A 16,994-nucleotide genomic window follows, 5' to 3' on the forward strand; every position below is an offset into this window, starting at 1 on the left:
TTTTAAAATGATTCTCTCAGGAGAGAAAAAAATCATATCAAATCCAAGAAGCCTGGGAGGAACTGCAGTTAGCAGTATTTTCTCTGTGTGTGTTGCCTACAAGTGGCTCTGCAAAATATTCCAAGCAATCACCTATGGTTTTTTTAGCAATTCACCTGAAAACCTCTCCCAAGATGCTAGAGACATCAGAGTAAAATAGAAGTGAAAAACAATGCTGTACTTTTGACCTAAAATTGATTCTCCACTGGTCTAAGTAGAGCATACTCTGTCTGGAATTTTCAGTGCCCAAAGTGAACAAGTGATTTTAAGAACTGTAGCTGAGGTGCAAAGCATGGGAATGTGAATATAGTAAATAGGACCTGTCAATAAGGTGTGTTTGTAGTTTTCAGAAATAATTGTATGGGAATATATAATATATACACCGATGAGGGTTGGCTCTCAGTTGCCTCTTCTCAAAGCTGAACAGGCTCAGCTCCTCCAGCTTTTTCTTGTAAGAGAGATGTTCCAGCTCCTTATTCACCTTTGTATGATCCAGTCCAGGAGCTCTTGCACTGAGGAGCCCAGAGCTGGACACAGCACTCCAGATGTGCCTCACTGGGGTGGAGTAGAGGGGCAGGATCACCTCCCCTGACCTGGCAATGCACCCCAGGATGCCATTGGCCTTCTTGGCCACAAGGAAGCACAGCTGGCTCCTGACAGCTTGTATAGATACAATGTATATAAGGATCTGGAGGGAAGCTGCCAAAAGGATAGAGCCCCACTGTGGTCCCTTCCAACCTTACCCATTCTATGATTCTGTGATAGTGTAGAATAGGATAGCAAAAAATTAGCATTTTTGTCCTGCTGTTACTATAGTACAACCCCACGTGTCATCTGAAAATAAAGCAACGTGAATGCCTTTCCTGAGATGCACCACAACTGTGTCATGCCTCATTGTTACCACTGAGGACACAGGAATTACTGCTGTGTCTGTAATTGATTTTTCTGTTCACTGGCCAGACAAGGAAAAAAAAGCCACCAAAGAAGAACACTAAGTAAGTTTTTAAAAATAAAAAAAAAGCTTTGTTTTTGATAATTTTCCCAATTTAAAAAATATCGTAAGATTTTCAAACCAATTAAAAATGTGCAAAATAAAATTTTAAAAAAAACCCCTTGTGAATACAATTTTATTTGATTTTGTTTTATTTAATAATCTTAATTCACCATAGTTTTCACATGTCTAGACTATATATCATCATTTGTTCAATCATTGTAAGAGGTGCTGCATTTTCAATCAGAATAAATATCTCAGTTGCAAATCCAGATGTCACCTTTATTGGAAAAAAAAAAAATTACTCTGTCCTTGACATTCTGGCCCAAAAACCACCTATCAAACCAAAAATATTGAGTTCAAAGGGTTTTGAATTTGATCTTTAGAGGTAATGTTCACTAAGGTTGCTGCTGATGTACATTTACCAGTGCTGCTTTGGGAATTATGCGTCTTTTCCCAATGTCTGTGCTGCCAATTCTCTCTTCAGTGCATGAAATGAAGCTGAAATGGAGTTGTGCTTTGTTTTGTGTTCACAAAAGAAAGCTGAAGCTTGTGTTCCCAAAATCTTGGCTGCTTTTTTCCCCAACTGCACTAATGGCTGGTCAAATCAAAGATTTCATCCCTAACAAAAAGTGTCACATTGCTTGTGTCCTCACATCACAGAACTGCAGTAATGTCAGAACCATTGCTGGTAGAGTAAAAATAAACTATGTTCAAGTTTTTCCCTAACAGCTGTTGCATGGATATTATATAAAATATTGCAGAATGTTAAAATTAATTGAATGAAGAAATTAGATAGTGTATTTGTTTTCATATATCTTATTCTGACATTTAAAGAGCAAGTTAGATGGAAATCCTGACTTGGCAGTGGTTATATAAAATTCTGATTGGTTAGAAATGACAGCTACCAACACTTATTAAAATATTGAAAAAATGCAACGATATCGTGTGAGAGTGTGTGTTTTGTGTGTGTGCAGGAGATTTTGCAAGTTCGTTTGCATCCTTCCTCTCTACAGTGACACATTGAGACTGATATGACATACTGAAATTGCTGAAGTGTAGCAGAAAAATAACTTACATTTGTTTTCCTTGTCAATCAGTATGAACAAAGCAAATAAACTATGTGAACAAGAAAACCCTCTTTCTTTTCTCTGTTCATTTAAGAGTAGGGCAGTGATCTAGAGCCCATTCTGGAAAAGTGATATATTATAACCACTAATTTTATTTATTTTACCAATAACATCCAATCACTCATTTGTTTGAATATTGTGGTATAGAATAGTGACTAATCACTTAGGAAAATGGATGAAGTAAGTTGACAATATCCTGAAATACTGTCTATTTTTCCTACAGATGATAATTTAATAGGGTCATTCCATTATAATCATTAATGTGGATATGCTTTACATGAATAAAAAGTGCATATGTATCTACTTTGAAAGCATATGTACCTACTTTGAAAGACTGGGTTACTGTAGTACTTCATATGGGAAATCTTCCTCATCATACCCAAGATGATAAAAAGTCTAAAGTGTATAAAAGATACAATGTGGATTGAGAATCATGGATAAATGTAATTTCCATTTTTCTATTTATTGTTAATGCTTCTTTTCTTACCTATAGCATAGACTCAAACAAATAAAGCTTTGCAGATTTTAAATAGTCTCTGTGACCTCCAAAAAATTACCTGGAATAGAATAAAATAAGATACATTTATTTCATGTGAGACTACAGAGCTGCAGTTTCTGCAAGCTGATATAGGAACTGGTTTCTGCAGGAGTTAATCAGGTATCTGTGGTTGCCATCTCCTTCCTCTTCCCTTTGGTTGAAAATGCTTCTCACTGGTCTCTGCACCCCATTGTAGGAGGTAAACTGGTAGAGAACTAAACCTAAAAGAGGGGAAATTTTTCTTCCAGTTCAAATCCCTGTCGTACCATCTTCACTATCAAATGACAGTGTTCATGCAAGCAGGGGATGAAAGAATGCTGGACAAGACACAAGGGATCTTATTTTGCTTCCAGTAGCTCTTAGTCATTAGATGGATTTAACTGTATCACCCAGCTGTCCTGCTGTCTTTGCAGAGAGCATAAAATAGGGCCTTTTTGATTTTTTCCCCTGCTATTTATATATGTCTACTGCAATGATGGGAATCCTGAAGATAGAAACATAATAAAGCTGTGACAATTTTTTTAGCTCTTGGCAACATGATTTCTTCTTCTTTGCTAATGGCAAGTATATGTGTTGATGCATGATCTGTGCAACTTTCAGGAAAGAAAAGATCCAAATGACTGAGCAGAAGGGTAACAGGAATAAACATCAATGTTTAAGTGTTGAGGCTAGGAAAGGTGATCATGATGAATGATGCTTTTCAGAAGATTTTCTTGATTTAATGCAAGGTTTGCATTCCTACACTAAATACCTTATATTCTATTTTTGAGTTGAATTACAAAATAGCAATCTAGAGTAGTAACTTCCATTCTTCCCTGGGGTAATCTTCCCACAGAAGTAGAGGAGTAAGGGTCATAACTTAGAGTGAGATGCACTTTGCCAATGTAACTGAAATTTTATTCACCTGAAGGAAAGAAATATAAAGGTTCCTTCCTACCATGAAGGAATAAAAAAAGTTTTATCTAAAATGAAGACTAGTAATTGTTTAGTTTTATTTTTTCCAGGAACATGATACTGATTATTGAAGTTTCTAGTTCTGATTTCTGAGATAGGTATTGATGATTTCTCTACAAGAAAAAAAGTCTGTAAAAGTGGCAGGTTAATTACAGCATATGCCATTAATGAGTCAGGTTATTTCTGTTATTTTCCAAGCTCCAATCTCATGATACACTGCTAGATCTTCTGGAACATAATTTATATGTATATTATGTTATGTACAATCATTAGGAAAACTTTACAACCTGTACACATAAAGACCTCAGTCTCTTTCTTCAGTCCCTCTCCACACTGATTGCAGAAAGGACTGCTTGCATTAGCAGCAAATGAAATACTTTTGCAGTGGTTTTTAATAACTAATTTCTGTAGGATTACAGAAATGACATTCGGTTCTTCAAACAATTTCTGCAGAGCAAGCAGCCTACTTTGAAATCTGTGCTAGGACGAAAAGAAACAAAACCAAAATGTGAATCACCCAAAGTATTATCCTCCTTTTGTGGAATGATCCAGTGGCTTAATGAGGGTAATTTGTTTTAGATTGTGGGGAATTCTTTATCTACTGTATAGAAGCTTTAATTTCACATGGATATGACAGAACCTGTACTTGCTGCACTGGAGCTTAATTATTTGATAGCATAAGGACCTGAAATCCCTACTTTTCCTCTCAAAGAATTTTCATGGCATTTTCTAGATGGCAAATAGAAACTAGAGGATGGTTAGCTAAGATTTCTCAATGTTTGAAATATCTTTGTATATTTTTCTAAGATGTTTTTGCTTTATACCCAGAAAATTTCAAGGCATCTTTATTAAAGATCCCCCAAATACTATTGATAGTATGTGGTTATTTTTTGTTCTCTTCCATTTTTCATATATATTTTGACCCTTTGAAATGCTTTTCTTTATTGTACATGAATATGAATGCTTCATTTCATTGCACTCTTTTTCCAGAAGTCTTACAATGCTTATTACTACAAAGGAGGCATTCAAAGTTTTTTGTCTCTGTGTGAAAACTTTGCTCACAGAATTTTACAATATCTCTTTTAACTGGTTTCCATTCCTGATGGCTAATTTTGTACATGGTACTTTGTTTTCCCTTAGTGGTTATATTACGGCGTTTGTGTAGACACAGTAAAGCAGTATAAAGTTATATGATAAGAGAGTGAGGACACAAAATTTCAGGATGAGTGATATACAGAATACAAATTAAAACTAATATAGTGAAAAAAGTAAGTGGTTTGAAGTTCTTATCCTACCACTAAATTTACTTTCTTTTGTAGATTCGGTGTCTAGGGTTTTTTATGTACCTTTCATAAAATGAAATTTAGTGAATTTGTGTTAGGGTAAGTGGATATAAGATATGTAACTCCTATCAAAATTAAAGATAATGTGAATCTGCAAAAGTGGGATATGTTTGTTCTACTATATATTATACATGCCCAATATATCCTAGGATAATTTTTTTTCTTATTCACAAATAAAGAACTTTACAAGCATTTTATTATGAAAAAAATGAATGTATTTATTTAAATTGCTTTATTGGCATATATACCAGTGGAATTGTTTGGAAAATAATTAAAAGTAATTTTTTGGGCAGCCTGTGCTAGTAGCTGTAAAAATATTTGCTCAATGTCATTAAAGGTATAAAATAACAGAGATTGCAAAGTTCAGACAGATAGTATGAATTACTTTCCTCATCCTCTACTGAATTAAAAATTACAGTATAAAGTGAAGAAAATCAGTGTTTGTGTATAAAGAGATTTTTTTCCTCCTAGATTTTTGATTTAAATGTAACATTTCAGCATATCAAAATATGATGGATCATGGATCAATTGCTTGCATTGTGTTATATAATTTCAACTGTAGCACAGCATGATGTGGTTGAGTATAATCAAACCTGACATGGTACAATACATTGAGTGGTGACAAAGACCACAGACTGTTCACTGGAATTTGTTATACTGAAAAATGCATAATTCCCCAATGAAATGTTTAGCAGTTTATGTTTTGTTGATGAAGATCCAGAGTGTAATTGCTATCTGTGGGTTTTGCCTCTAGGAAATTCACGGGGTATGTAGCCTACATCAAGTTTTGTTCCTTCCTCAGGCCTTTTAGGTGCTGACACTGTGAAATGACAATGGGGTGAATCTAGACATCAGTGTTGGTCTCCTGTTCTTAGGGCTTTTTCCTTGTAGAAGCTCTTGTTTATTGTTTGACATTAGAGATATTAAAGATTGCTGAAGTATTCAGTACAGAAGCTTTGCATAAAGCACACAAAAAATCAAATAGCTGCAGAACTAAGGGACACATATTGCTTCACATAACTAGTATTCCTGCCCATACAAGGTTGTAGGTCAATATCAGCTAAAGTTCAGATTTTTTTCTCTCTTTCTTCTGATCGTAATGAGCTATCCTCAGGAATATCTGGCCTTGTATAAGCAACTGCTGAAAGTTTAGTTAAAACATTTCCCAAACTCCAGATCCTTTGGTAACTGGCTGATGAACCAGAAAGGGTGTTTTGGTAGCTCTCCTCTTACCAGATTGCTCCTCTTATTGGACTCAGTTAGAGCAGCATGAATGGAAATGATAGGTACAGATATGGAATAATGAGGATTGTCCTGTTGCCTCCCTTGTTTGAAAGATTTGGGTCCCCATGTTCCCAAACTAACTTTGCAGTGCCAGGCAGAAAAATTTAAAGGGTGATTCCTTAGTAGATTTTATTTCTGAATTTTGTTTGAGTGTTTTCTCTGTATCCTGCCAGTTGTTCTCTGTCTGCCTGTAGGAAGGTTTTGGAATACCATGTCGAAGTCTCTTCTGGGCATAAAGTCTGGAGACATGGATTGTGAAAACATATGCCTGTATGGGTACTTTGGCATTGATATACTTTCATTTTAAAGTTTTTGCCATAGGGAAAAAGAAAAAAAATAATATTGCTAGAGGTACACAGCTCTTTATGGGAGTCCAAAAATTAATGTAGTTTCTAGATTAAATTTATGTTTCTGCTTCCCGCTTCATTGGTACAGGCCCACATGGAGCCTCATCCAACTGTTCTTCTTTAGCCAGTGTTTTCTGCCTGAAATAGTTATACTATTTTTGGAAAAGAGATCAACTCTCCATTCGAGTGTTAATTACATTGCAGCTCTCATTTCATGTATGGCAGATTGCCTTACAGAGCCGAGTTTAATGCATTTCTAATTAAAAAAATCCAAATGAAACAATATGATGTTACTTCTCAAAGATATCAAATTGTTCATCTTCTTATTTTCACAGCTCACCATGTTAAAACTGGGACCTGTGAAGTGGTGGCGCTTCACAGATGCTGCAATAAGAATAAGATAGAAGAAAGATCACAGACAGTGAAGTGTTCCTGCTTCCCTGGGCAGGTAGCAGGTACCACCCGGGCAGCTCCTTCTTGTGTTGATGGTGCGACTCCTTCTATTGCTTCTTTTCTTTGTGTTCCTGGGAATTTTGCTGGCTTAAGATCATTAATGACACCCACTCCATTACAGTTAACTATTTAAAATAAGTAGGAAATCTTCTGCATTTTGACGGAAGTGTCCAAGGTGAATGGGAGAAAGATGGAAAAATTAATTATTTGCTATTGCTTCGTTGAAAATGCTAAACAAAATTATTATGCCAGAGAAAGAGGCCTCTTGAGAGGCTAAATTTGATCTAACTAAAAAGAGGACTTTTGGAATTGTATGAAATTCACTTAATTAAAAGTATTTATGCAAAACCTACATAAGCATATAATTTTCATGTACTACAGTATTACATCTTTATATATTTATCTCACTGGAAAGAAACCAGCAAACAAACAGAACACAGTTCTGTCAGTTTTTCATCTTTTTAGACCTACACTGTTATTCCTATTCACAGTGCAATATTAGTGTCTTACTTAGCAATTTTGGTACAGGCTCCTATGTTTTATTTTGGAAAATACTAGATAATTTTTCACATCTCTTTTTCTGAGAGAGTGGCAGGATTCACCCTTTACATGATCTCTTTAATGTTGATATGTTGTTGGTTGTCAGAGAAGCTGTAAATATGTCATCACTGGGGAATAAATTTAATCAAGCTATGCTAGGCTATATTCTAGACCAAGCAAAAGAAGAGATTCTACTTAAGACTTTGAAATCTGGCTGAGCAAGATAAAAATGAAGTTGGGAAGAAATGCTGTGAAGAAATTGACTTTGAAGCACTTAGCACCTTTTGCAAATTGGAAACCTAATTTCTTCTGAAGGTTCTGAGGTGGCTGAAAATCACAGACTGGCTGTCAGTCAACAAGTTTCTCATATTTTCCTGGAAAATAAAAGAAATGTTGCAGCATAATGACATCTTAAAGTTTCCATTTCCATAAAACACAAATACATTTGTTTTCTTTTGTAGCTTCAATAGTGGAGCAGAAATGGTGGTGCCACATGCAACCATGTCTTGAAGGGGAGGAATGTAAAGTTCTTCCAGATCGTAAGGGATGGAGCTGTTCCTCTGGGAATAAAGTGAAAACAACTAGGGTAGGTATGATACCAACCTGACATGTTACCAACAAGTAAAAAAAAAGAAAGGTGCACAGGAAATTGGGTGCACAAAGAAGACCTAAGTTGAGAAGACTAAAGAAGCATGGGAAGAGAGTTGTACTGGGATTGGACTTCCTGGTCCCTCACACTTTTCTCAGCATACTTTTCAATTGCTTGAACATAGTAAGCTGTGTCCAGACCTTCTCAGGTAAGCACTGGAGATAGTAGAGTTGATCCCTTCAACTAACAGTAATGATCAAATGCATTATAATCTAATATGTATTTCTCTCTGAAATCAGTTGCACTGTGTCTGTACACTTTTCTAACCTCTTCATTCAAAGGGTATCAAACCAGCATATTTTTCAGTGACATGGAATTACCACATTTCTACATAGAAAGCACTGAGCATGGTAAGCATTTGAGGTGTCATTACAGGATGATCTGTTTTTTTCCATCTTGTATAACCGTGATTTACTAAAAAAATTTGACAGATTTTCAGGGAGTTCCTTTCCTCCACTTTACACTTTTCATATTATTGGTTAAAATTTATATTAACAGAAATATATAAGCTCATATACAATGTCTGACAAACAAGTAAACATGCTGTCAACTTTGCATTTTAGTGGGTAACAGAAACAGAAGAAAAACAAATTTTTAGATAAGCATTAAACGCACAAACTTCCTAAAATTACGGCATTGTATCTTGTCAGGGTCAACACAATTCTTCATCAGCATACAAAAAATGAAAATGTACTCTGAAGACACATATGCATGTGTTTAAGTATAAACACCTTCCTCCCTGCACCCCAGGACGTGTACTCATGACTGATTTTTCTTTTGTGTACTTAATAGTTTGTAGTGTCAGGCCATAACATGCTAGGTTGGTGTTTACTCTAAACAGGTGTTTGAGCATCTATGTAATTTTACTGAAATATTCCTTACATAGGCACTAAATTTCTGGTACACATTGGTTGTGGTGAAATAAAGCATGTACTGACTGAATTATAGTTCTTCTGTTCCACAGAGTACTCTATGTTTCAGTTTCTGTATTTATAAATCTCCAAAACATTTTGACATTCTTTGAAGGAAGGATGCTTCCAAAATGTTTGCTTTAAAGTTCCCTTCCTGAAGCCACTTTTAGATGTGTTTCTTCTGAAAACAACCTTGCTGGAATGCTGCCCACACTTAACTTTATAAATGCCAATGCAAATCTGATTATATGCATGTAAAATATATGTGCATATAGAATATAATCAAAAAGGAACCAGATTGATGCTAAAGAAATAAAAATATATAAATATATAAATATATAAATATATAAATATATAAATATATAAATATATAAGCATAAGCATAAGCATAAATAGAAATAGAAATAGAAATGTGTGTGTTTTGAAATTTTTCCTGGTTACTACTACACAACACTATTAGTGTTACAGAATACTTGCCATTTTCTATGTATTGAGAGAGTTTAACGAATCGTAAGTAAAAATGTGGACCTGAATTATATTTCTCCTGGAAAAAAAGAGGTTACAAAAAGGGGAAAAAACCATTATGATTGCTTTGATGAGATTTATTCTTCACAGATTTATTCTTCTTTGTCAGACTATAGGTTTCTCTGCATTGGTTGAGGTGATGAAGTTTTTCTGCTGTTAGGGATCTAAATAAGCCCAAGGCTCCTGTCGCCAGGAGCTTATGCCTTTGTTGTTGTTAGACTTTTAGGTTTGTGTCTTTGCAGCAGCTGGAACTTTCTTGTTCTCCATGGTGGGGGCAATCCTCAGGACTCATTTCATAGCTCTTCCATAATGATGCTTTGGAAAAGCCAGTCCTTTTCTATATGTGCTATCATGAACGCTGATTCAGTACGATGGCCACCATAACCTGCTTACAGACCTAGCACCACTGAAAAGGAAACACTAGTCACCTTAAATTCCCCCTATTTGTCCTGCCTTCCAGTTTGTCCAGATGCTCTATGTTTTCCTCCTTTTCCTTTCATTTCCCACAGAGCTGCAAGGCTATTCTGAGACAATAGCAAACTTCAATTCAAATTCTGACTGCAAGTTTCCCTAAGTCATTGAAACCAGGTCAGTGACAGGTGAAGGAAGGTCTCTCTTTCAGAATCAGTGACCTGTGATTTTAAGAGACATCATTCTGATGGCCAGTAAAATACATATTGCTATTGGAATTATGTGTGGTTCTTTGTGTTAACAGAGTAGCTTATTATCAAAGGGCAAGTAATTTTCCCTTATATGTAGTCACTACCATATTTTTGTAGCTCCTCTTTCTGCTCCCCAAGGTCTATAGAAATAAAAGGAAAAAATTCTAAATTGCTCTTTTTTTTCCAAAATTCTCCCCCTTTTCTTTTGAGAAAAATAAAAAATAACTGTACAGAGAGCCAATATTAAGAAGTTATGAATAATAAGTTTCTGATTGTCAAATGAAATAACCTATATGTGATTATCATGTGTAATGTAAAAGCGTAAAGAAATAAAGGGAACTAAATAACTTGGGTGATTTAAGTAAATTACAGAAAAACCTTCTCAAGGCTTTCCTGAAAGGCCAAAAAAAAGTTTATCTTCACCTCCAAACATTTTCTGTAAGTTTGCCTTCTTCATGTGCCAAAATCCTGACCCAATTACCAGCTGAAGTACTGTCTTCTACAGGATACCAAATTGAAAAGTAGCACCTACATTTCCACATCATGAGTTGTTAATAGTTAACCTCTATGTTAGAAATAAGAACAGTGGAGGAAGGAGGTATTTTGAATGTCCACCTCTGTTTGTTTATATAATCTCACTATTGTAAAAAATTATGATACTGACTTCCTAATAGTTATGGTATTAGTCACTAAGCAAAACAGGCCAGATAAAAAATGGCAGAAAACTAATTGATTTTTAAAAATGTGGTCTACTTGAGGTTTTGTATTTTGTTCAATTATGTAGATCTAATAAGGTCATACAAGAATAATGAATTAGAAGTACTCAGAATTCAAACGTTAAGAAATCAAATTTGGAAATTATTTACCTTTAGAATAAAAACCTGGGTATTATTTTCCTAATCTGTTTACATATTAGTGGGGAAAGGTTGATATTAAGAATTAACCATAGAAAAGAACTGAATATGGGGAAAAATGTGTATGAATAAGATGAGTACTGACTATTTTGGGGCTATGTAGCCTGCAGGAGAGGAAGGGAGAAAAAGACACTGACAACTTAGGTAAATCAGTAAATTTTTCTACACCATATAAAGAAATATGGGCTTGTGTTCCCAGTCATAATACCAAAACTAAAGAGGATGTTCATTAATACATTAGGAGAATTATGCCAGGATTATGACCATAGCTGCAATTTTACCAGGCACACTTGGGCATCCTCCTCCAGGCTAAGAAACTGTTGTGAAAGGAAACTATTGCATTTTTCCCCCACATGGCAAGTCTCAATTTTTGATACATAAACACAAAATTTTTGTCACATTACCCTCTCTAAATGATGAAAAAAGAGTTTCAAAAAAGTGAAAAATCCTTTTTTTTGTTTTTTACATTTGCAGTACTCTTTCTTCTACAGCCTCTTTCTAATATAATTATTCTAGTTCCAGAAGTTCTCCTTCTTGTTTTCTTTCTCTTTTTTTTTTTGTGTTTCCTTTCTCTTCTTGCAATACAGGAAAGGGTCTGTATTAAAAAAAAAAAATTTCCCATCAGCTGAAAAATATACTGTTATTACGTATAAAACTGAGAATGACATTTTAAAAATTCTCTGATTTTATATCAAACAGACAAGCTCTTTACAAAGAGTGAAAACTAACATTTTGCAGTCAGATAAAAGCTGAAGAGAAAGAATTAAATATTTCTCTTAGTTATAGGGTATATTCCACATCAGAGGTCTGTCTCTGGATAGGGCTTTTCCCTGGGCAGATCTAGATGCCAGGCTTTATTTGTACTTTTAAAAAGAGTACATTGCCTGCTACCTTTGTGATACAGGTAGGCTTTACATAAAGTGCTCCAGTGCCTCCTGGGGTCCCAGTTCTCCAGGCAACCACCCTGGGAATAGCTTGGAACATGTCATGGCTCCTGGGCAGCTCATAAACCTGTGTGCCTTTCCTGCAGAATTTAGAGAAAAAGAACAAGGTAAAGTGGTGTATGCTGGGTCTCATCTTGAGATTCTGGAAGTGGAACATGACTGAAGAAGTGTGTACTTGCTCCAGGCAGTGCGAGAGTGTTCCCAGACTGATATTTTATAAACATATAGAAAAGTATGCAATGGTATTTTTCATGAGAAAAAGTATAGAAAAAAACAAGCTATTTCAGTTGAAAGGGACATACACTGATCATCACATCTGGCTACCTGAACAATTCAGGGCTCATCAAATTAAAACATGTAAATCATAACATTGTCTAAATGTCTCTGAAACACTGATAGGCTTGGACACCTCTTTAGGAAGCCTCTTCCAATGTTTGACAATTGTCTTGGTCAAGAAAACCTTCTGGGTGTTCAGTCCAAACCCTCCCTGGTGCAGTGTCGAACAATTTCATTGCATAGTAATGAAATGCTACCTTGTCCTCAGTCTTTTCATTTTATTTGGTAGAACTGCCTGTGGAATGAGGCATAGTTTAACATTAAACTGTGGTTAAATTATGTGGGGTAGAATTTACTGGACTTTGCTTGGGTTAGGACTCTCTAGAGTGAGATAACCAGCCCAAGCTCTAGACTGTCTTTTTACTTTTAGATAGAGTTGTTCACTTCCAGAGGACAGTTGATTTTGTTCTAAGTCTGATAAATTGTCTTCTGGTGGTGCTTATGTTTCTCAAATAATCTAGAGGAAAACTATCATGACTAACTTAGCTGCTAATGTTTAGATATTTAATGTTGAATAAGAAGCAGCTAGCTTAGATAATTTAGTCACTTTGATGTGGTTTTCAGCAGGAAGATGACCATAAAGGCCCATTCATTCTTTGTCAGTTTGGGAAGCTGTGGACTTTGACCCCTATCAAATGCAATATAATATAGTATAATATAGTATAATATAGTATAATATAGTATAATATAATATAATATAATATAATATAATATAATATAATATAATATAATATAATATAATATAATATAATATAATATAATATAATATAATATAATATAATATAATATTTTAAAAATGCTCATATTCTGAAGGTACACAGCAGTGAGCTGAATTAGTGACTCATACGATGATGAGCAACATGTCCAGTATCTACTACTCACTAAAAATTGGCAACAGTTCCTGTTTTAGAATTGTTGGTGTAATACTAATACTAATAATATAAATTAAAAACAATGGAAAAATCAGATACATAGTCAATATTGATTATTAACCCCTGAAAATCTCTAGAAATTGAAAGTGAGTAACGTTTTCCTATAAACAAGGGAAAGAAGTATTTTCAGTCAGGTTATTAAGGGCTATGGTTTGGAAATGAGCATTCAGCTTCTGGAATAGCTGAGCACCTACACTTTTAAGAAGGGTTGAAGGAACTGGAATGTGGAGGAAAGCAAACTGCAGAACAGAAAGAAATCAATACCTAGTATATTACTATGTAACTATATGCCAAACCAATAGCAGAAATAGAGTACTGCAATAAAATAAAATAAATATTACAAGGGCAGAGAGAAATAAAAGAGAAATATTACAGATCCAAAAATAAATCCATAGTGAGTATATTTATCTACATTCCAAATTCAAATCTGAATTCCAAATCAATACCAAAGACAGACGACTAGTGTGAAAAGAACAGATATATTGCCAGGATGCTGAGAAATCCATACTCATACTGAGAGCATCTATACCTTCAAAAACAATATAGGAGATAGCCTGAGCTCAGTTATTTGAAATATTCCAATTTATCTAATTTTACATTATGGCTTCCAGAATTTAAAGAAAACTCAAAATTGAATAAGTTCCTTGGAAAAATAGAAAATTTACTGTCTGAACACACCAACTGGCTTCATTTGAAGCCAAATTGTGTTCAGTATATGCATCCCACTGCTCTCAATCAATGCAGTTTTGTTACTATTTATAAATGCTGCTTACATTTTTACTCTATCACCTCTTTCTCAATTGCAGATGCTGAGTTGTTTCTAAATTAATTACAGCTGATGAAAGGGGAGACAGTAATTTTATTTATGTTTCCATTTATAAAGTATGCTGTTCATAACCCTTTCAGCATGAGGAATGGAAGGACCCTTGTCTGGTACCTTTATATTTTGGTGGGCTACTCAGATTCCAAGTATCAAGAGGCAGCATAAAGTGGTGACTCAACTGCTATCAGTGCTGTAATAACTGCTGCTTGAGTAAGACATAATAACAATAATAATAATAATAATAATAATAATAATAATAATAATAATAATAATAATAATAATAATAATAATAATAATAATAATAATTACAAGAGAGCTAAAATGTGTCCCTGGATATGAAAGGAGAATGGCATTTTTCTTGTAACTGAGCCTTACCTAGTGTTAGCAATGCAGCAATGTTAGTTGTTGGTCTGTAGTTCAGACAAGCAACAGATCCATAGGTTCTTTAAGTGTTACTGTTTTTTCTGCCAAAGTTAAAAATGTGGTTGCTTCCTTCTTCATGTCTTTGTTCCTCTTCCTCCTCTGGGTTTTTCAGAAACAGCAGTAGTAATGATATGGAATTAGAAAAAGCAGAAATTCATCATCTAAATACAATGTGTAGGCTATTCCAGGATGTTTCTGGTAGGCAGAATGTATGGTAGTTGTGCTCAGTGACTGCTAAGAAAGCAGTGTATTTCTCACATGACATGTTTTACAGAGTAAAAATGCTACTAACTTACATGACATAAAAAAATTTGACCACTGAGAAATGTGAAATAACTATAAGATAGATGAATGATCTGCCATGTGTCAGGTACAGGAAGTACTTTTTCTACTATTATGTAAGGGGTTTTATAATTGAAAAAACCACCTCACTGTAAAACTGCTTTGCTCCTCTGCCTCACTTCAGAGCCTCTGTATAGACTCCTCATCTCCTTCTTTAATTTAAAATGAAGATTTATTGGTATAATGTACATATATACAGTGACCAGCAATACCTGGAGGTTCATAAAAATGATATGATTACAATATAAGTGAGTGCACAAACTGTAGCAAAATATTACCCATGGAAAAGACTGATTGCACTTGTGACAGCCTCTTTGTTGCTATGGTATTTCTTTCCATGCCTTTGGCTAATCTATCACTAGGAGAAATTTGCAGCTGTCTCAGCATGTTTCTCTTTGCTAACTCAGAGACCACTGTATCTAATCTGTCATTAAAATAGCAATAAGTGGCAAGCACATATTTTCTAAGAATAAATACAAGTTTTAGGGGACAAATAAGCTGGTAGTGGAAATAGGATGACATTTTCTAGGGTCAAACTGGACTTTTGTATTAATCAGTAATTATTGTTTTGATCTAGCACCGCAGTTCTTTCCTTTTGAAGCTTTGTATTTTTTGTAGGGCACCTAAACACTAATCTTTTAGGACACTTGGACATTTTGAAGGAAATAGTTATCATGCCAGCCAACACATGTTAAAAGGAGTCATCAGTATTCAGGGCTATGCAATTTACTGATTTTCCTAACAATAGCTTTTATATACCAAATTTGCTTCTTTAATGTGAAGTTGGTGTGCCTAGTTCTACCCTAAGTAAAGTTGTGAGTCTCCATTTGGCAGGAATCTAGGCCTTGCTGATGTTCCTTTGTGGTCACAGAAATCTAGACATGTCATGGTCCTTTCCCCAGAAGCAAACCTACTCTGAAATGTCTGCAAAAGAGCAATTATGGAATAAAGGATTAAAGGAAGAAGTGTTGTGGTGTGAAATGCAATAAGCAAATAATAGACTGAAAGGTCAGTAAAACTTGTTGGGTGAGTGAGGATAATCCAAGCATTCAAATCCCATGACATTTTCAGTTTCAAATTTTGTTTAGTTCTGTTCTGAGTTTGAGTCCAATGGATACTGAAATGAAGAATGAAAGTGAGTAACATCAAAAGAGAGAATAGATTAAAGGCAATATTCACAGGTACAGATCTTTTCAAAAGATGGAGCCTGATTATAAATTACCTTGCTATATCTCCCTGTGAATGCACTGAGTATGGTCTCGAGCTATTCATAAGAGGCAATATAATTTTTTTTGTTTGTAGACACACTGTAGAAATAATGAAAAATGAAATGTTTTGCAATCCCTTCATCACACCCACAGCATAGTAGTATAAGCTGTAGTTTATGCATTTTTGTCAGGGAATAGTTTTTCTGAAGGTAAGATTGCAGCTAGGATGCATTGTAAGGCACCATTTTAGCTTCTCCAGAACCTGAACATTGACAGAATTATGCTGCAATCAAAGCAAACTATTCAATATTTAAAGAAAAATGCAATTAGATTTCAACTGCATGCCATTAATTACTAACCAGTGATTTTTGCAACCATTACTTCTTTCCATGTGCAAATTCTCTAATTAATCTGTCCAGCCAAGATGTTTTCTGCCTTTGTCCCAAAAAATTCAACTTGCGATTTACTTTTTTTATTCTTCTCCTTTGTCCTTTGCTGGCATGTTTGAGATATTGACCTCATGTCTGAAAAATAATTTTCTGCCTCTGTGGTGGAAAATAAGAACAAGTGCTTAAGGCCGTTTGTTAATGACTGGTTTTCTTCAATTCATTCACCCCATGAATTTCCACTTTTCCAAAGTCCTGACACCAAAATTAAAGGTGTTTCCACTTCCATTTGCAGCTTCATTCTGCCAGTCTCTTTGCCA

General features: G+C 34.8%; 1 protein-coding gene across 2 annotated transcripts in view; it reads left to right on the forward strand.

The window, feature by feature from the left end:
• TAFA2 (TAFA chemokine like family member 2) overlaps positions 1-16,994 on the forward strand; it is a 181,727-nt gene that overhangs the window by 151,105 nt on the left and 13,628 nt on the right. For both annotated transcript variants that reach the window (XR_010783702.1, XM_066550217.1), the window contains exons 3-4: positions 6,962-7,114; positions 8,081-8,205. Coding sequence is in view for 1 of the 2 variants with exons in the window: in XM_066550217.1 (XP_066406314.1) it covers positions 6,962-7,114; positions 8,081-8,205 (278 nt within the window). In the remaining variant the exon portion in view is untranslated. The remainder of the gene's footprint in view (positions 1-6,961; positions 7,115-8,080; positions 8,206-16,994) is intronic.

The sequence above is a fragment of the Molothrus aeneus genome, chromosome 5, assembly GCF_037042795.1.
Source record: "Molothrus aeneus isolate 106 chromosome 5, BPBGC_Maene_1.0, whole genome shotgun sequence".
Lineage (NCBI taxonomy): Eukaryota > Metazoa > Chordata > Aves > Passeriformes > Icteridae > Molothrus > Molothrus aeneus.